The 21,900-nt window shown below is 37.8% G+C and overlaps 1 protein-coding gene across 6 annotated transcripts in view; it reads left to right on the forward strand.

Moving 5' to 3' along the window:
* PDE7B (phosphodiesterase 7B) overlaps positions 1-21,900 on the forward strand; it is a 159,702-nt gene that overhangs the window by 103,381 nt on the left and 34,421 nt on the right. For all 6 annotated transcript variants that reach the window (XR_014174570.1, XM_081943681.1, XM_081943682.1 and 3 more), the window contains 2 exons: positions 13,816-13,899; positions 20,189-20,340. Coding sequence is in view for 5 of the 6 variants with exons in the window: in XM_081943681.1 (XP_081799807.1) it covers positions 13,816-13,899; positions 20,189-20,340 (236 nt within the window). In the remaining variant the exon portion in view is untranslated. The remainder of the gene's footprint in view (positions 1-13,815; positions 13,900-20,188; positions 20,341-21,900) is intronic.

Genomic DNA, 21,900 nt, shown 5'->3' on the forward strand with positions numbered 1-21,900 from the left:
CAGGAAGCCGAAACTAACCAAGAGGGACACGGGTCCAGCACACATGTGGCAGCATTGAGTCTCCCCATAATCCTGTCCATGCCCTCGGGGGTCACAGGGTCAAACTCATCCCAGATTGTCTCCACAAGTTTCATCCCTGTCAACTCGCCTGAATCTACCCAGTCAGAGTCCAAGCCTGTCCGGATCTGAACGATTTTATCCTGCAGATACTGAACAAATTCTTCAGCCCTACCCTGCAAGGTGTCTTTCCAAGTTCCTTGGTTAATTAAGGAATGGGTCACCCTAAACAGGGCGGCTGGGCAGTTATTTGCAGACGCGATAAGAGCGGAAAAATGTTGCCATTTTGCCGCTTTTATCTTCACTAAGTAGGATTTAATATGAATTCTTACTAGCGTTCGATCAGATTTTGACCAGCTGGCCCTCCAACCACTCTCTAGGCGTCTTTTCCAGTGTTTCATCTCCTGGAGCTCCAGGGAGCCACACAGGATCGACACAGGGTCAGAGGCCGCAAAGGCACAACGCAATCCAAGGCCCCAGTGGCCACCCTATCCCAGGCTTCCACTAGGGCTTTGGTCAAGTTGTGAGCAAGGGATTCAGGAAAAGTCCCAAGCTCCATCGGGAACCTTTCAGGGTCCATCAGGCGCCTGGGGTGGAACCATCTAGTTGGTTCTGCCTCCCTGTGGCGAGGGGTAGCAGTATGGAAGTCAAGCCTGATGAGGAAATGATCAGACCATGACAAGGGTTGAATAGAAATAACCCCTAAATCTAGATCATTCATCCACTGCCCAAAGACAAAAATCAGGTCAAGCGTGTGTCCCCTATTATGGGTGGGGTCTTGAATTAACTAAGTTAGATCCATAGCCGACATGGAAGCCATGAACTCCCCAGCTGACTTGGATGTCTCACCAATGGAAGGCAGATTGAAATCCCCCAGGATCATAAGCCTGGGGAAATCAACTGTCAAACCAGCTAACACATTCAGCAGCTCCGGCAGGGCCGATGAGATGTAGCAGGGAGACAGGTACGTAACAAAAAGGCTCACCTGAACTCCAAGGCCCCATTTCACAGAAAAGGGACTCACACCCGCCTATCTGAGGCACAGTGACCTCCTGAGGTCCAAAACTTTAACTAATAACCACTGCCACAGACACCCGCCCCTGCCCTGGGCTCTCGGCTTGTGAAACGCCCAGAAGCCTGGTGGGCATAGTTCACTAAGGAGAACACCCCCCTCATGGCCCAACCAGGTCTCCGTAATGCATGCCAGGTCCGCTCTACCCTCTTGTATGAGATCGTAAATGAGGGGAGCCTTATGTACCACGGACCTGGTGTTAAGCGACACCAGCCGGAGACCAGGGACCTGTAATCCCGAGCACCCGGGAATGCGAGAAGGGCGATGAGAGTTGGAACGCATGATCGCTCTTAAACAGCGAGCCCGCGTCCCCCAAATATAATTTGGCCCTCGGCCCCCACCATATCTGCCTCTCCTACAAACAGTAGAAATGGTGAACCCCCCAATGGAATGGCTTAATGTCTCCCCCAGAATTCCAACCCTTCCCAGCACTCCCAACCCGCGCCCATTAGTTAGCTCTGGCCTGTGCCCTGGCAGACTCCCCCCCAAGCTTGTCTGAGCCATCCAAATCAACCCACTGCCCCCCCTTAAAATGTGATTTAAAAACTCCTGTAAGAAACCCCTAAGAAATCTCTTCTTCGCATGCCACCTCTTGGGATCCCAAGATCCGTCATTAAGGAAGCATCTTGATAGGCAAGAAGGCCATCCCCGGGAAAGGAGGATTTCCGAAGGGAGTAAAGTTCTGTCGCAGTATAACATAGAGGAGAGTGTGGCATCAACGAAACTGGATGACATCATGGGGAGATGGAACGAGGAGATGACATATCCATGGGGGAGGGGGCAGCCAATAGTGTTCAAGGGGGTAGCAGGAAACTTATGTCCATCATAGAAATAGTCGGTGTTAAGGACAATATGTAAGAGTAACAGCCAGCTGTCAAAATCGCAGCAGATGCTAACTTGCAAGGTGTTGAAGTGGCCAGTGATGGCGGCAGTGAAGACAGCAGTGGCAGCGGTGGCTGCTCCAACTTCAACGACTCCAACAGCTGAGCTCCATCCACACCAGCCACATTCATATCCATCGCCAGGGCCACACTCCGTTGACCCAGTCCATAGTGTCACAGGAGGAGGGGCCAAATGGCACAGTACGGTGGCCCAGGCAACGGCGGTGATACAGAGAGGGCCACAACGAAGGACACCCCCCCCCACTCCAACTGTGCCCACACCAACTACCAAAGCCATCCTCCGCTGGCGTCAATATCCACGCCAGCTGCCTCAGCCACTCCCCGCTGATCCAATTTATCATGTCCATAAGCAAAGTGGAGAGGGGGGAGCAACCGGGATAACACCATGGTGTGGGGAGCGGCAGCTGCAGAGACCCCAGGCCGGGCATCCCACCACCGCTGCCGCCAACCACACCCATGCTGGCTGAAGAGACCTCAGGCCGGGCATCCTGCCGCCGCCGCCGCCCACACCCATGCCGGCTGCAGAGACCCCAGGCCGGGCGTCCCGCCACAGCCACTGACCACACCCACGCCGGCAGCCGCCGACACTCTCCATTCTCCTTTCACCGCCAACCGCCCCATTTTACACACGACGTTCCGGCTACAAGGCAGGACATCACAGCTCAAGGGTATCCCCGAGGTCCCAGGAAGTTCTCATAGCTGGACCTGGAACTAACGATGGGATAGGGTACCCCCTGCAAGCCCCAAGAAGGACAGTCATCTCCCCGAAGCTGCTCTCAAACGTGACAGGACACCATCTTGGGCATGCATACAATCTCTCCTTGATCAGTTTCCATCCATTATTCCTTGTCTGGCTTTCAGGTGCTTTGGAAAATAGCTTGACCCCCTCCACTCTGTGGCAACCCCTCAAATATTGGAACACTGCTATCATGTCTCCCCTGGTCCTTCTCTTCACTAGACTAGCCATGCCCAGTTCCTGTAACCATTCTTCATATGTTTTAGTCTCCAGACCCCTAATCATCTTGGTTGCTCTCCTCTGCACTTTCTCTAGAGTCTCAAATTCTTTTTGATAGTGTGGTGGCCAAAATTAGATGCAGTACTCTAAGTGTGGTCTTAGCAGGGCTTTATAGAGTGGTATTAGTACCTGACTTGATCTTGATTGTATACCACTGTTAATGCAATTTAGGATTGCATTGGCTTTACTCTCTGTAGCAGCATGATAATTAAATTGGCTGACTGGAAGATTATGGAAGTTGAAATCCAATCCATCTGAAGGCTGAATTATGTGAAACTGCAAAGATTATTTTCCAGACAATAATGGGGCCTGAGATAGTCTGATAGAATTTCAGAGAGATACTGCAGGAGAATATCAATCTTCTGATTTAACATAAATTCCTATAAATTATTTTATTATTGCACATAACACCTCTTAAACCAAACATGTCTTTCTTACAACATCTGGAAGTAGCAGCACAAAGAAAAAGTGTCGTTTCTTTAAGCAGCAGATGCTACATAAGGACTCAGAATTACCTGTTCCCCCTTTGAACCTGGGTTGCTGTCCACCCCTCTAATAAGCAGTGTCCAGTGACAAATGGAAGGATGCCATTGTCCTAATCTTGTCAAGAATCGGTTTCTACACAGAGATCTCTGGATTTAGCTTTATGGATTCAATTTTAAAAAAGATAAATTATCTTTCCTAAAGTAAATATCATTGTGACTGACTTTTTTCCTTTAATATATGATTTCCCCAATTAGATAGGGAAAGCAGGGGACAGGAGAGGAAAGCAGGAAAGTAGGTGCAGCATCACATTCCTAGTTTATATTACAGTGGGATTCTTCCTTTTTTTTACTTTACTTGGTGAAGAAGAACTAGAGTTAGAAAAAATATCATAGAGCTTTGATTCCCTTGCCTAGCATGTAGCTATAGCAGCATATAACCAAAATGTTTATCTGTTTTTGGATGGAGGGATGGATAGATAGATAGATAGATAGATAGATAGATAGATAGATAGATAGATGATAGATAGATAGATAGATAGATAGATAGATAGATAGATAGATAGATAGATGATAGATAGATAGATAGATAGATAGATAGATAGATAGATAGATAGATAGATAGATAGATAGAAAGAAGGATAGGATAGGATAGGATAGGATAGGATAGGATAGGATAGGATAGGATAGATAAGATACAGGAGATAAGCCATTTGGGGTGAGCTAAAGCAGCAAAGAATCACAACTGTGGCCAAGCTGTGTTGTCATGAGGCCCAATGAGCTAAGCTGATTGTTAGCTAGGGCTGTTGTGGTAAGATGTAAAGACAGCATCCAAATCCAATCTGCTATATAGGTGCAGGGTCCTTGGTGCTCTTTGAGCTTGGTTGTTTCCTTGAAGATCTTTGATTACCAAACTAGGTAACATCATCAGTGCTAGTGGGGAATGAGACTTGCTCTCTTTTTATATACTAGTCTAGTGGTTGCCTTGTCAGTGTTGGTGGGAGTTGTCTTGGTGATTCCTTGAGTTGATTCCTTGGATTGTTGCTTATTGTTAGCTTGTTTGACTGTGTTGATAGTGCCTGGATTGTGGTATTGTTTGTTTCTTGATTGTTGGTCTAATGTTAATTTTGATCTCTGTTCATCTGAATGTTGATTGCTGGTGAAGCGGTGTTTCGGTCTTTTTGTTTCCTTTTTGCCTTTTAATTCTCTCTTTTGAATGGTATGTAGATGTTGTTTATCTCTGTGCCTGTTGAATGCCAGGCTTACAATAATACCAAGATTTACATAACACCAAGATTAACATTAGATCAATGATAATCAAAGGGTGTGTTACAATGGCAGAGATTTTGTGATATTTTATTTTGCATTGATTATATTATAGTAGTGCATTTATTAGAAAACCAATGGTTACTTCTCCCAAAATGGCTGCAAAACAGTAGTAACTTTTCTTTCTCCTGCTGGCAATCTGCTGATTTTGCTGTAAAAGCTGAGGGTTTCTTTTGGCAGCGCTGCTCCCTGGATTTGAATGGGAGCAATTGGGAATAACCCAGGATGGCTTTTGGACAGCTGTGGACTCACCTGGGAAGGGGAGTCTTGAAGATTTCGGGTTCCCTCTGGGAAAGGTTAGAAAGTCATGGGCATCCATCTTGGTAGTTCCATTTTCTTAAGTGTGCCTTTTAACTTCACTTTCCAAAGCTTTTGTTTTATTTTGCTTTTTATCTTTAAAAGTTGACTTTTAAAAGTTGCGCTTTTATCTTTGTCAAGGTACCTAGAACAACAATGTATCAGGCTATGGATAAGCAAATGTGTCAGACATTTGAAAAAATACAATTTCGTAATATGTAATATTTATTTGAAAGCTTTTAAAAAAACAGATGAAATGATAATGGTTGTGAAAAATACTCAGATGGATCTAGCTATAGATAAATTAGACTCACAAAAGGAATGTGATCTGAAAGCAGTAGATTGGGGGGGGGGAGGAAATGACTTCTACAGACTTAGAATTCACAGACTTAGAACTAACCTAGTCAATCCCACATGCCTCTCCTGAAGTTCAAGCCTGTATTATTTTACAACAGCAGAAAGTTGACTAAGTGAAGAAGTGATAAATTGCTTTCCCTAAGAAAATAAAAAATGGGGAAATAGATTTATCACATTTAAATGCAAAACAATTCTATCTGGATTTTTTGGGGGGATAGACCAACTTTGGAGATTGGACATAATTGTATTTAACAAAGAAACATTGATAAGATATAGTATTAAGAAAAAAATGTGGATATTTAATCAGGGACAAATCACTGTTATCTTTTGGGATGATTTAGGATAGATAAAATGCCATGCTACATTTTCTGTAAGTTGATTAAAATAACAGTTTGTTACAGAGGGTTTTGAAACTTTAATCTTGCCTTTCTTATTATTACTGTTCTTCCTATTAATATAGATGTCAGGCTAATAAATTGCAAATAGATTTAGTAGTTTAAAAATTATTGGGACCTCTTTTGCAAGGGGTGGGAAGCTAATATTGTAATATATTAATCAGTATTTAACTAGGGAGGATAGTATGTGTGTATGTGCTAATTTTTTAATGCACTTTTCTTTTTTGGTGTCTTGTTTGTTTTGTGGGGGGGGTTAAACTACTTTTTGAAAGATTTTTTTTTTAAGTTTTGTTATTTGCATTTTGTATTCTAATTTTTTTTTAATATAGATTCTCACTGCCTCAAGCCTTCTATCCTTCTGAGGTGGGTAAAATGAGGACCCAGATTGTTGGGGGCAATATGCTGACTCTGTAACTGCTTAGAGAGGGCTGTAAAGCACTGTGAAGCGGTATATAAGTGTAAGTGATATTGCTATTGCTATTCAACCCTACGTTATATATTCTAAACTGACTGTAAACTATTCTTCTGCATCACAAATACCTGACTCCTACTGCGTTTACCTCAGACCAAATGAAACAATGTTGGCAGTGTCCAATAAGTTCTTCTGTTTTGAAAACTTTGTTTTCTTTTATGGGGCACTGACCACAGGCATATAGAGGGCAGGGGGAAAAGCCGAAATCATGACACATCAGGCAAGACAATGATGCTGCTTATGTACCTACCTTATAGAAAAGCAATTATGTATAACAAAATTATGCATACATTTCACATGTTTTCAGATTCTAAAATAATTCTCTAATTTTGCTCAATGTTGTGCAGTTACTATATGTGCTTTTACACATTTTAATTGGGAAGCTGTTGGCTTATGTAAGGTGGGGGTCACAGTTTCAGAGATCCAGCACAGAAGCATCTGTGGGTATATGCATATATATATTTTGGTCATGTTTATGTAGTGTATATTGGAGGTGGTGACCCTTTGAGAGCTGTATGCAACAAAATTTCATTTTAATGTATGCCGATTAGTATACATTTAAAGTGACAGTAAAGTTATTCCAAGTCTAATTACTTCAAGAACTGCAGAGCATTTCCATCTTGACATTTTAAACTATCCATCCATTGTGCATAAGCATCCAGTCTCCAAATAGAAAAATATAACATAGTCCCAAGAATACCTATTATCTAGAATGGAATAAAATGCAGAGATATGATTACAGGATTTTCCTGCCAAAACAAATACACTTACTGGGATTTTTTCTTCTTCAACTATGACCTGTGCCTTATGAAATACGGGCAATCAGGGCAACAAAATAATTGGAAAAACATTTGTTATTGTACAAATAGCATGAGGATATGATGAGTTAAGGACTGTATTTGATATGTTCTCTTTGCACAGAGTTGCCAGAGAAGACCTAACTAGAGACTACTTTCTTTTGGAATTCAAAACAGTGTATGAAAAAGTGAAACTTCAGCCACAAAATCTCTGTTGTTGTTGTTTTGCTTGCATAAAACGTGAACAGTATTGGGGAATATTAAAGTGCAACTAAGTGCATGTTGAATAAATGGTTAAAGCAATTCTTGGGTTAATACAGAAGGTTCAGACAATTTATTAAAAAAAGAGAAATGGGTCTTCTACTACATTCCTGATGCATAAAAATTATTAAATTAATGTAAAAAGGAAACATAACAAAATAAGAGTTGATGTCCATCCGAGGATTATATATAATAATGTTTGTGTGCTTTAGTACAAAGAAAATAAGTCTAAATTCAGTTTACTTAGTAGTTAGTATAATATGATTGATCTGTCTCAATACATGTTATTTCTCTTTTGTGGAGCTGCGTTTGATTAAGAAAAAAACCCTGTTTTATAGTTCTAATTTAAGTGTATGTTTTTGTGTTAAGTAGATAAATAGCCAAGCTTGAATGTGTTTTTTTCCTTTTTTACAAAAGTTGTATTTAGCCACATCAGGGGTCAAACCAGGCAGAACCCTAATTGCGTGCATGTAATTGTCAGCATTAAGGAAATAAATGCTATGGATCAAATTTTGCTGTGATGTCATTTACATGCAAAGTGTATAGCACATCAGCCTTTGAGGAAAATTTGGTGTATAACAAGTAATTTAGGAGTCTGATTACAGCTTGAAATGCCAGCTGTTGTTTAGCTATTTCCCTTGGTGCATATACTGTCTAGAATGCAAGTAAACACAAAATCTATTATGTGAAGAGGTTATTGTCTGAATGCCAGAATGTCCTTGGTTCTTAAGCTGAAGAATAATGGTGGTAACTAGGAACTTCTGATCTTTTTTTATTTTTGAGCAACATGTTCCAACCATGAGTGCACTTCTGATTTCTCTTCACTGTGTGAAGAGTCTGAACACAAGAATCTCTGTCTCAATGGCTTATTTTGAGTGGGGTGAGCAGACATTGTGACTTGTTTGTTCCTTCTTGCTGACACAACATGGCACTCTTTGTATAGGTACTACAGTCCTCCAAATATATAATTCTAAATTATTATGTCAGAGAACATGGATAAATTATTTTAAAAATTCAAAAGAAAATGTTTAAAAGGCCAGAAACTGGGTTATTAGCATTTTGAATGTACAATAATGAGAGGAAAAGTTTGACATGTGAAACATTCTGTTCTCTTTGAAAAAGTAGTAACTACTTAAACAAGTGGCATGTAGAGAATGCTCTTTTTCCCCCTGCATCACATCTTACCTTAATCACCATCACATCAAATGGTCCTGATGGTTCATTGATATGGGAATAATAATACCAAGATTAGCACAGCTATAGAACATGCAATCCTAGATTGAATATGGATTTGGAGTTTCTCAAATAAAAAGAGGATCCAGTCCTGATGATTGGAGAAAGAATAGAATAATATTTTCCTGGTGTTTGGAAATAAGGAACCTTGTTGCCATCATAATTCCCAAAGCAGATGGTGAGAATCTGCTTGGGAGAATAAACAAAATTAAAGATGGCCTAATTTGCTTTCCCAACAGATAGCAATAGTAGCACAGGTGCTGTGGAAAATCCAGATGTTACAGCATCTCCTCGATAATGGGATATGTTGTACTTTAATTGGCAAAGAGAAGGGGATACAAAATGCGGGAAAGAAATCTCAATATGCTATCTTAGTGAATACCATTTCAGTACTGAAATAGGCATCTCTCTTTTCCGCTGGAGTTGATTAACTGGTTAATTCTTTAAAAGAATTAAAGGTTAATATTTTAAACCGATGACAGTTGTTTCACTTTGATTTCTTAGAGCCAGGTCATTTCATATGTAAACATGTTTTTAAATCAGAATCAGAGTGCTTTACAGCACATATGTGGTGCTGATAGATTTGTATACATTTGGGGTTTTTTTTAATATGGCTTGTTGATTTTATTTTTGTTATTTTATAGAGTTTTTAATTGTTATTAGCTGTGCTATCATGTCATATATTTGACATGAGCAGCTATATAAATTGAAATAATAAATCGATAATAACTTTCCACTGAAATACCTTCCAGTCATGTGGAATTCAAACATACCTGTATCTGTTTAGTACTTTTCCATTTTCTTGCATGCTGTTCAGTGCTATTTTGAGTCTTTTCCTTACTGCTGATTTCTATGTGTGAAATACTGAATGTAATTTTAAATGTATTTGTATCATATAATTTTTTTCATCTGCTGTTGCCCCTCTAGAAGATACTTATATAACTGAATTTCAGCATTTCTTTTTTCCTAAGCATGTTTTACTCTTCCTGACAACATTTTCTATAGTTGGGATGGCTGGAATTTCTTTTCCCATTTTATTTTTATTTTTATTTTATTTTTTATTTTTTTCTTTCGTGATCAGGTGACATAATGCATCTTTAATCATTCTCTCTTCTCTTCCTGTCTATTTTAACATATATATTTCCTACACACACATGAACATCAATGAAATAAGCAAGGTTTTGTAGCACATAATTCAGAAATGTAGGTTAACATGCTGTTAGACTATTGTCATACACATTGATGTCATCATAACATATCAGTGTACTGATGATATTATCTAGTTTGGTAATGAAACATTTGCAAGAAAACCACCAAACTCACAGAGCACCAAGGACCTCTCAGTTCAAATATTTGGCCTACAAATATTCTCTTCTTTCGAGATTCTATATGACTATCATCTTTCACAGAGATGGATGAAATGCTTTTCTCACATTAACTCACATTTAAACTGGGGAAATCCTATTATCCCAAAGGGTAGAGATTACCAATGATCACAAAAGCCCTTTAAAATGCAGGTGTAATTCTAGCAAGAGTTGTGTTTGGACAAATAAAATTGCTTCTCTTTTCCCCTGCTACAGGAAAAGCACCAAGTTTATCTTTAATAAGAGGTTATGCAGAGGTTATTGGGCACAGATTGCCTTAACTGCACAATCACATTGCATAATATGTGCTACAATATGTGACTCAGAAAATCCTCATCCCCCCCCCCCCCCAATGTCATACATTTCATACAAGTAATAAATTATCCATAGGATAATTTTTAAATTTTTCCCACATTTTCAAAAGATATTTTTAATATATTTTTAGTAATTTGAGAGGCTTAAGGAGGTTGGTTGCCTGAGTGACATTGTTTGATCCATTCTTGCTGAATATGACAATCCATTATTGGAGCAGGATTCACTTCTTGATCAGCTACCTCCATGTTAACAGATCATAACTTTGGGCTAAAATCCTTTGCAAGTGTTTCTGGAAGCTGCTGTCCTCCTCTTTTTGAACTATGCTTCCTCATATCAATGAAAACCCATAATATCTGGCAGGCATGTGAAAGTGAAAGCCAGCTGCATTGCTATGCAAGTCTCTAATGTCTTTTCTAAAATGCAGGAGCGCATGTAAAACTTTCATATTCTATTTATTTTGGAATGGAAAAATCTAGTGTAGCACCTCCTCTTCACATACAATACTGTACTCAGCATAGGTAGATTCATGCTACAGATATTATAATCATATCTTTGCACTGTGGTACAGTTTTGTGAGAACAAAACTATCTTCACACTCGCTGTGGCTCTTCCATGTTTTTTTTACTCCTCTCAAGGTTACGCCTTCCCTTCTACTTTCATAGCATAACATTCCTTACTTAACCCAATCTTTATCAACTCCAGGTTTTTGTCTGGTTGAGAAATAGAAGCAGACATCTGAGTTAGTTGTGCTGATAGGAAAAAATAAAAATTAAAAAAGTGGCTACGAGGCCAATGGTTAAATCAAGCAAAAGCTGAGCAGGCAAAATGGCATGCTGCTGATAAGCTGTTTTCATTGCTATCTGTGAAATTGCAACTGGTAAAATGTAGGTAGAGTGCCTTCAGAAGGGGAAGAGAACAAGTTGCTTGATGCAACTGAGAAAATCCAAGTCTGGCACCAGAGTTGAAATAATGGAAGGGGGCAGACAGCAGCTGAAAGAAGATTATTTGGCAGGGATCTTTTTCTCAAAATGTCAGTGATGAACCACATTTTTTCTTTCAGTCTCCATATTGCTACACACATTTTTATAAGATGGAGGGAAGGCTGGCAATTATGTATTAATTACATAATTAAAAATGCATTTTACAATAATGTAACATTTTAGAAACATTTAACAAAGTACCCCTGGCTGCAAGGTTGCCATAGCAACCCCGTGCATTATCTGTTGCTAAGTGAGCAATTTAGTTATATCTCCCTTCATGTTCTCTGCACTAAAACAAAACAAACCCCTTACTCTGTGCGAAGTATGTAATCCACAAAAGCTAAGTTAATATGCATCCTTTATTTTTATTCTGGTAATCATCCCTTCAAACAAAATGTTACCTAATATACCTGAGTACTAATATCTAACTATCAGGATTTCTACTAAGCTTCTTCAAATTCATTCATGTTTAATGTTTTAGGAAGAATTGCCATACTTAATCACTTTTTCATAGCCATAAAGGTTAGAAAATTTGGTTCTGATCAGCCCATTAGCATCTATTTAATTTCCATTTTAAATTGACATTTTAAATGTATTTGAGGTGGTTCCTTCAAAAGGAATCTTGAAAATGTTTCCTACGGTTGAATTATATCAAAGAGCTCAAATTCCTAGCAGGTACATCTTTTGCCCTGTCAGTGCCCCTTGTGCCACCAAGGCACCCTCAGAATAAAATTATTGGAAATTGGAGACCCCTGTTCTAGAAGCAGCTTTTTCTAGAGGAGACATGAAGAGGTGATGTTGTGGTGGCTGAAACAGGAGATATGACAATTAGAATGTCTGGAAAGGAAGAAGAGATGGGGAAAGGAAATAAATAATATTACAGGTTTTAAATCTTTCCTAGACCACTTTCCTGCTCTGGATCTAATAGCATTTCTTCTTTGACAACTGAGTCATAGCCAAGCAGCGCAGAAATTTAAATGCTGCACTTTATATCAAGTTTGTCGGGGGCTGATGTTCCAGACATGGGAACCTGTCAACAATGCTATCTGCCTTTCCTGATAGGTGCCTAATAAACAAGACGAAAGACAAACAAAGAAAGTGCTGCCTAGCTCATAACAATTGTCTAGTTACAATTCCCACAATCCCTAGCATATACTGCAGTATATAGCATTTTCTACCAGATAGGAAGAATCATCCAGATTTAAATCACCAAGACACTTTAGGGGTGTGGTTTCTCTTCTTCTTTCTTTCCTGTCTTTCCTGACATAGAGAATCTGGTCAAGAGGGTAATATCACTGAAATGAGACAGACCAGGTATTTGGATCATTGTTTTCAGGGGGATAAGCAGGGGTGAAATCCAGCAAGTTCTGACAGGTTCTGGAAAACCGGTAGTGGACATTTTGAGTAGTTTGGACAACCGGTAGCGGAAATTTTGAGTAGTTTGGAGAACCAGCAAATGCTACCTTTGGCTGGCCTCAGAGTGGGGAGGGAATGGACATTTTATAGTATCCTTCCCCTGCCACACCCACCAAGCCATGCCCACCACGCCCACCAAGCCACGCCCACAGAACCGTTACTAAAAAAAATTGCATTTCACCACTGCATTTCATACTGATATATGGGGGAAAGCAAACCAGTTTTGTGCAATTGGCAGGGTAAGGTGTGATGTCAATGGAAGACTCATATTTCTTGAAATCACCCCAGATTAAAAAAAAGAAATGAATCCAGAATTCTCAATTCTGTCTACCCTGGAAAAACCCCAGGATCCTGAAAAAGAATTCTTGTTTAAATAGAAAAGTTTATTATTTATACTTTGAAATATCTTTATTTGCATATGTATTTGTACTTCAGGATTGTACTCTCTCATTATTCATGGCCAGTGCTTATCATTTTTTAACCAATTTATATTATGTGTTTGATTGTATATAGTATTGAAGGCATTGGAGGTTTTCCCTGGCAGTATAAGACTATGTTAGACAAATAAATAAAACTGTAAAGGTTTTTTTTTGTTTTTAGAAACTTTATTTTCTACGTAGAACAGGGGTGTCAAACTCAAGGCCCGAGGGCCAGATCTGGGTCATGGGGGCCTTAGATCTTCCCTGCGGGGTGCCCTGGAAACAGCAAAGGATTAACCCAGGGTGCCTCTGCCAGTGAAAATGTCCGCAGCCCTCCTGAGCTCAGTTTTTGCTGGCAAAGGGTTGCAGGAAGCCGTTGCAGTCGAAAATGGAGCTCAGGAGCCCATTTTCGTTGGCGAGCACTTGGGCCACTGCTGTCACCCCAAAATGAGTGACATTGAACTTGCCACACCCACCCTAGCCACACCCACCCTGCTGCCCCCTCCAAGGTCAAACACAACCGGTCCTCAATGAAATCGAGTTTGATACCCCTGACATAGAACATTTATCTCACTCTTAAATAATGTATAAGGGGTTAAATAATTATTGGAGGGGAAAACAGTAGCTCTAACATTGGCCCCATTGTATTTTGCAGGAGATGCGCGCCTGAGAGGTCAGACAGGGGTTCTTTCTGAGCGACGTGGTTCCTACCCTTTCATAGACTTCCGTCTTCTTAACAGTAAGTGCAGCACACACTGAAATGCTTCCAGAAAAGAGGAAGTGTATTTTATTTAGTTATTTATTACAACTAATTTTATCAACCCCATTCACTAAATATCTTTATCCTGGCTTCTATGAGTATGTTACCTTTAGTTCATAAAACTTTGGACCTCTCTCTTTCTCATCAAATCCATTCAACTTAAGACTAATTTATTTATTTGTACACTGCTCATCTCACTTAAGTGAATATGGGTGCTTTAGTTCTTTTCCTTGCTCTCAAACTGTGCTGCCTTCAGCTTCTAAAGAAAAGGCAGAGTTAAAATATAGTCAATGAATCAATAACAGGGGGAAACTGATGATATTGTTATGTGCAACTCTATAAATACATAATGGAAGAAGCATGTCCTGAGAATGGATTTTGAGCATGTGAGTTTTCTGGGAAATCATATAAAATTATCATGAGCAGTTCTAGGCCTTATTAATAATAACACTACTTAAAAGGAAAAGCAAGAGAAAATTGAATTGAAAATAAGGAAATATTTTATGATCACAAAAAAACCACGTTGATATGACATAAATTTTAAATTATATCTCTCAAAGGTTTTCTAATGCATTGTTTATTGTTATTATTGTTATTGTTATACTTATAATTATTATTATAAGTATAATAATAATAATTATTATTATTAATATTAATAATAATAATATAGTTTTGCACATATTCTTCCTGCAATCTATCAAATAAAAATTCAGGAATATGCTATCCTAGTAGGCAGACTTCTGTATTTCTGTTAATGTGCACTTTTAGTTAACTGACTAGCTACTTTTCAGGCAGTGCAGATGTGACTGTATAAATGTTTCAAAAGATGAAGGTGTTCAGTTATACAATAGTTTCATATGTTCACGATTCCTCTCATCACTGTATCTTAGGAAATATCGTGGAAAATGTTAGATCATTTCCAAACAATCTTATGGATCAAGCAGAAAGGCAATCCATATGACAAAAGACATTATGGAATGGAACTTTTTGCACTGTTACTTTTAGCTCTAATTTTAATTTTTCATGCATGTTTACTTAATATATGAGAACAAACAAAATAATGTGTAACACACTATAAAATGAAATAATAGGTGGCAGATCAGTGCTTATAAGCAAATTAACTAAATAAGCAATGTTATATTTTTAATCTTTTTATTATATTTATTTTATTATATTTGAGTGAAGGTAGCATAGTGGCTAGAATGCAGTATTGCAGGTTAATTCTGCTGACTGTCAAGGGTTCGATCCTCACTGAGTCAAGGTTAACTCTGCCTTCTATCCTTCTGAGGTCGGTAAAATGAGGACCCAGATTGTTGGGGGAAATATGCTGACTCTGTCAACCACTTAGAGAGGGCTGTGAAGCACTGTGAAGCAGTATATAAGTCTAAATGCTATTCCTATTGGTATAAACATTCGGTAACTTTTAGTCTTGTTAAATGTGTTGTGATCACACCAGGGGTAAAAATCGTACTGAAATCAACAACCTAATTTAAATCTTTTATCCCTATGTAAATAACAACCGTCAGTGTGTGAAAAGCTTACCATTCTTTTAACCTCTCTCAGAATGTGATATGAGTGCATTACCTGTTAGCTGTGGGATGCACATTTCAGACTTCAAACATCTCTGTATCAAACGTTTACTTCATTCGCTTTTTGTTTATTGGAAGCTAGTGTAGTTCAAAAAGAGTTTTCCTGGTAAAGCAGTGATAATTTAATTCTCTGATTGACTAAGTTGCTTGTTGAGTCATTGAAGCAGATCCTTTCGGTAACTCGTATGTGGTAATTAAAATTAGTTTTCATTATCATGTCATACTGCCTGTCAGCGACTGATAGAACATATTTCTTGATTGCCTTAATTAAGAACAAGAGGAAATTCCATGCTGCATTGTTGAAATGGGATCATTGATTCACACCATAGTTTATAAAAAATGGAATATGCTTTTTATGTATTGTTCCTAACTGAAAACTGGTTATTAAGGATCAAAAGTCATAGCCAACAAAAAGCAAAGATTTAGGAATAATGTCACTATACCTCTTGTCAAGAAAACAATGGATTATATGACTAATTTATCAAGAATTCTCACTTAAAGTATTAATGATTAGGTTCAAATTATTGTATACTTTGGTTGTTTACACAAAGTTCCAGCTTTTTGAGAAGTCCATAATGGTGGGAGAGGCACAAGGAACATGAGAAGACAATCTATAGAAATATCAATAATGGATCCATTATTGGGGAGCTAATGGACCAAGCTAAGGTCAAATGATCATGGAGAAGATCTGTTTTTGTTATTGGTAATAGTCAACACAGTCTTGCTGATTCATAATCAGTTAATATATTCCACCTTCAATATAACTTTTTTTTAAAAGGGCCCTTACTATTATTTTAGGTAGGTTAAAAATTCTTACTACCGTGTTTTCCCGAAAATAAGACAGGGTCTTATTTTTTTATCCCCGAAATAAGCGCTTGGTCTTATTTTCAGGGAGATCTTATTATTTTTGAGGTGCAGGAGGCAGTGACCATGGTCACCTCATGGCTGTAGCTGTCTTACAATATTTTCAGGAAGGGCTTATTTTAGGAGGAAGGCTTATTTTAGCACATGCATTCCAAAGCCTGATTGGGCTTATCATCCAGAGAGGTCTTATTTTGAGGGAAACAGGGTAAAATTCTAATTTCTAAGACTAAAAATTCCAATTTCATAGAATTGCTTATCACAGAATTTAGTTTCTAGTTCTTTAAACTTCCTAGTTGCCTTTCTCTGAATTATTTCAGTCTCTTTGAATTCTTTGAAAAATATAACAGTAACAACCAGGCACAGTATTTGAAGGTGAGAGTGAGGAGTCTGATCAATGGAAAAATCTAATTGAACAAATGCATGTAGATGCAGTGCTTTTGTTGATGCAACTTAAACCTGACTTTATATTTTTGCAGCTGCATAATAATGCAATATTCAATTTGTAATCCATTATTTTTACAAGTATGGTGGGGATGGGTGGAGGCAATCCCCGCAGCCTGGAACAGCTGATAGGCAGTATTCCGGAAGGCAGATCCAACCAACAATCAGCTGCTCTTGCTAAATCATGCTGTGTTGAAGCTGACCAAGCTGTTTGCTGTTTGCTGCAAAGAGGCAAATTGCTGAGAGGCAGAGGCAGATTTTTTTTTCTTGTTTTCTTCCCCAAAAGTTAGGTGCATCTTATAATCTGGAGCATAGTCCGAAAAATACGGTATATAGGAATAGAATTCTGCTTGAAGAAACACTCCCGTTTTCCAAATTTCCACCACCATTTTAAACTGTTAAATTCATTACCAAAAACCAATTTGAATGTTTATTTTATTTCATTACCCCACACCAGTCTGTTGAAGCATTTTGAACAAACCATACCCACCTGTTGCAGTACTTTTATTCACTTAAAGTATGTTCTTGGATCAGGAGTATAGTTTTTCTTATCTAGAAACACTTTATATTATTTAATATTATCTCCACAAGGATTTAATTTAGTCACTTGATTATTTTCCACAGTTTCTAAAATTGAAATATATACTTTAAACCATGAGATTGGTTATTTAATTTGTTACCTGACCTTCTGTTCCAAGGAAAAGGGTGTTGTGATGATAACACAGGATATTTTCCAACTGCCATAAGGAAGAGAGAAAACAAAGTTAAAGAGTCATTAAGATGATAAATGAAAAAGCTGGATATACTCTATTATTACAGGTTCGTTTGCCTTAAGGAGGAACAGGAACAGGGAAAGAAGGGCATTTCCTTTCTTTGACTTCACAATCAGCCCTAAAGCATTAACCCTTTTAAAAATGACTTTAAAAATATCTAGGTAAAAAAGCTTATCTTATAAAATTCCTTATGTGTTTAATTATTGTATTTATAATTCAATGTATATAATATAGTTTCTTAAGGATATCTCATTGGCCTTTAAATGGGGGAGGGGGTTAAGGGGGCGGGAGTTGCAAATATTTGCCATATTAGAACCCCCAATATCAATAAAGGGGAATATCTGTAGCTCAGGATTGAAATGAGGGGTCCTTGGTACTCTCTGAGCTTGCTTGTTGTCTTGCAGACATTTCATTCCTTAACTAGGTAACATCATCAGTGTTTTGGATAGTAAGGAGAGCTGTTTGCTGTCAGTTTGTATTCTGGTGTCTTGCCTGTCTGTCTGTGTGGGTGGGGCCGGTCTTAGGGATTCTTTGGTTGGCCAACAAAGAGCTATTAGTAAGCAGCCTAACCAAAGAATCCCTAAGACTGCCCCACCCACACAGATAGACAGTCAAGACACCAGAATCTTTACTTAAGATATGTACTTAGACATTTATACCCCATAGAAAACACTTGGAATTGATGCCACTTTTTCCTCCCCTTCTCTGTCACTATGGGTGTTTAAGAACACATGTGCATGCAATGTGCTTTTATAAATTGGAAGCCTGAAGGCCAAGGTGGTTTTTTTAAAACTACATATAAGGTATTCTGCCAGCAGCTGAGTGCAGGACAAAAATGTTTTTAAATAAGTAAATATTTACTTTAAATAAGCAAAAATTAACTTCAGCCAGGGGAGGACTAGAGAAATGCAAGGATTTAGCCTTAAATTCCATTTGCATTAACCAGGTAAGTTTTATTTTGGAAAGACTAAAATGTTTAGTTTTAATACTGAAGGAGAGATTTCTTTTTCTTTATTTAATTTAAGATATTATTAAATCAAAACAAATATATGCCAGGGCACCTTGCAAAACATTTTAAAGTCTTAGTTTGGAAATAAAAGTAGACAATGTTTTGTATGTGGCCAGCATAATCATGTCAGTAGCACTGGATTTGGATATTGAATAATCAAGTCAGATTGATTATGCACTTTAGTATTCTCTACGAAATAAAGCATTTTTTTTATTTGCTCCCAAGCGTCAATTTGTATGTAATATGGGGAATGCTATACTTTAATGTGGATACGCCTTACATAAATACAGAATACAAAATAAAAAAAATAAAAAAAGAATGGGGGAAATATTTAAAAGGGACACAATAAGGTTCAGTTTGAAATCTCTGTGTTATGTATTCAATGTTACTGTATTGAGATGAATTGAAAAAAATGATCAAGTTTTGCTTTTTGAATATAACAGTCATTTTAAGGAAGCTGTGCAGAGATATGTTAATATGATAAATAAAGTTGATTTTTCTCTTTTGGATTTACAATGTAGAAGGAAAACACTGTGAATTTGCCAGTAAGGACAAAGAGACGATAGAATAGAAATTCATTTAAAATGCCCTTGATGTTAAATGCAGGCACAAAATAATTGTCTATTACAATCATGTTTTGTTTTATTTCTTAATTGAATATGAGGATGCATATAAGGGCTACTAGGTACAAAAATCAGGATAGCCAGCAGATGAAAATAAAGGGATGTACTTAGGAAACCTTAGTGCCATCCAGCAGGCAACCCAGATCATATAGCTATAATGCATTTAAATAATTCTCTTTGCTCATGTATCTGTTTAGGCCAGGGTTGGCTATACATTTTGGCACTCTAGGCAAAGTCATATCCTGGCATCTCTTATGGATTGACTCATCTTCCGAGTTTGCTAAGAATTTCAAAATGATGTCTTTTTGTTTCTTTTTTCTTTGACACTTGAAAATTTACAATTGTGATTTTTCAACTCTGGGCCATCTATATACAGTACATTCTAAATAATTTTAAGTACATCACCGCCCCTGTTTATTATATGTCAACAACTCTTATTTAATCCTTGAGCTGGTGCATTGATTCACAGGATGAGACATTAATATTTTTCTATTTTTTGTAGCAAGATGGACAAACTAATTGTATTATTATTTTGTGATTAATATTGATATGTCTATTATTATTATTATTATTATTATTATTATTATTATTATTATTATTATTATTATTATTATTATTATTGTACCTTTACTCAAAATTGATTATGCCCAGGCAACATGCTGTTCAGATAGACATGGAAAATTTGATTTCCCTACGCTGATGTCTACTAGGCCTTAGCCTACAAGCAGTCCGGTTTAGGCAGTAGAAAACAATAAACAAGTGATAATTTTGATTCTTACTAGTTTCAACAACTTATCACATTTTTAACTAGAATGTGATGTAGTATCTTATTTCTTGTAACTGGGGAAAATAAGAGCATAATTATATTATTCATAATTTTTTTAAAAGCTAACCAAGAAGCTGTTTGCTTTTGTGAAGTTGGTGTTTATTACTTTATTGAAGATCTTCTGTTTCCATTTTTTCCCATAGATACCATTTACTCTGGAGAAATTGGAACAAAGAAAAAGGTTAAGAGACTGCTAAGTTTTCAGAGATACTTCCATGCATCCAGGCTATTGCGTGGAATCATACCACAAGCCTCACTGTACTTATTGGATGAAGACTACCTTGGTCAAGCACGGGTAAAAAGCAATCTATTCTATCAAGTTCAGTTCTTATAATCAAGCTGCCTTTGGAATCTCATTCCTAATTTAACCATAATTTGATAGATTGATTGATTGTTATCCTGTCTTTATTATTTTCATGAATAATTCAAGGAAGCAAACGTACCTAATATCCCTTCCTCCTATTTTCCCAACAACAGTCCTGTGAGGTGGTCTGGGCTTAGAGAAACTAAATGGCCCAAAGTCAGACACCCAGCTTTCATGCCTAGAACTCAGGGGCCCCCGTTTCTATCCTGGTGCCTTAACCCTTGGACTAAATGGGAATAATGAGAAGCTTCCTGGTATGTTTGAATGAAAAGCAGCTTGAAAGGGGTTTGCAAACGCAGAGACTTATGCCAAGATGTTACACTCGTAGTTAGGGTTTGATTATCTGAATCGGGCCTAAACTCCATTATTAATTTAATCAGTCTGCCATATAGGCAAGATTGATTCTAAGGTACCTAGCTTAAAGAAGTTGACAGAAAAAAATATTAATTCTGTACAGTACAATCTTGGACGTGTCAGTTCAGAGGTCCTTCTTGTTGGACTCTCGAATGTGTAAGTGTGGAATCATAACTTTCATCTGTAGGAGCGCCCTATCCAAGTAAAATTGTCCTGGGATGAATTAAAACCTTTCAGCCAAGCCCCTTTACCTATTTTAACTAGTTTAGATATGTTACAGGTAGTCCTCGACTTACAACCATTCACTTAGTGACCATACAAAGTTACAGCAGTGAAAATGTGACTTATGACTGGTTTTTACACTTATGACCATTGTAGTGTATCCCCATGGTCATGTGTTCAAAATTCAGGTGTGTGGCAACTGGTATGTATTTTTTTACACTTGCACTGTTGCAGGGTCTTATAAGTATAAGTATAATCTTTATTGTCATTGTACTTAAATACAATGAAACTGGTTTTAACCTCACTGGTGCAAAATTATAACAGAAACTAAAAAAGAAAGAAAAAGAAAAAAACCTAGCGTGTTCATGGAGTGATTGTGGTTGTATTTAAAAGTCTCATAGCCCAAGGATAGAAACTATCTTTAAACCTGTTTGTTCGGCTGGCTATATTTTGATATGATCACCAGGTTCGCTTAATAACCACATGATTCACTCTAACAACTGCAGTGATTCACTTAACAGTTGTGGCAGAAAAGGTTATGCTATGGGTCAAAACTTACTTAGCAACTGCCTCGCTTAGCGACATAAATTTTGGGTTCAACTGTGGTCATAAATGGAAGACTACCTATACGATGGAATGAAACATTGCAGTATTGATTTGTAATTAGTCCCATCATGACAATTAATACTAGATGGATTTATCTGTAGATCCTGGCTAAGTTCAGGAATTAGTTGATGAGACACAGTGTCAGGATTCATTCAGTGCAGCGTGAAAATAATTTATTGTTGCTGATATATGTAATAATAATAATAATAATAAAATTTTATTTGTTAGCCGCACCCTCTCCCGAAGGACTCGGGGCGGCGTACAATAAAACACATAAAATACAAATATGGACAAACATACACAAGAACA

The sequence above is a fragment of the Natrix helvetica genome (assembly GCF_964273705.1).
Source record: "Natrix helvetica genome assembly, chromosome: 2".
NCBI classification, from domain to species: Eukaryota; Metazoa; Chordata; class Lepidosauria; order Squamata; family Natricidae; genus Natrix; species Natrix helvetica.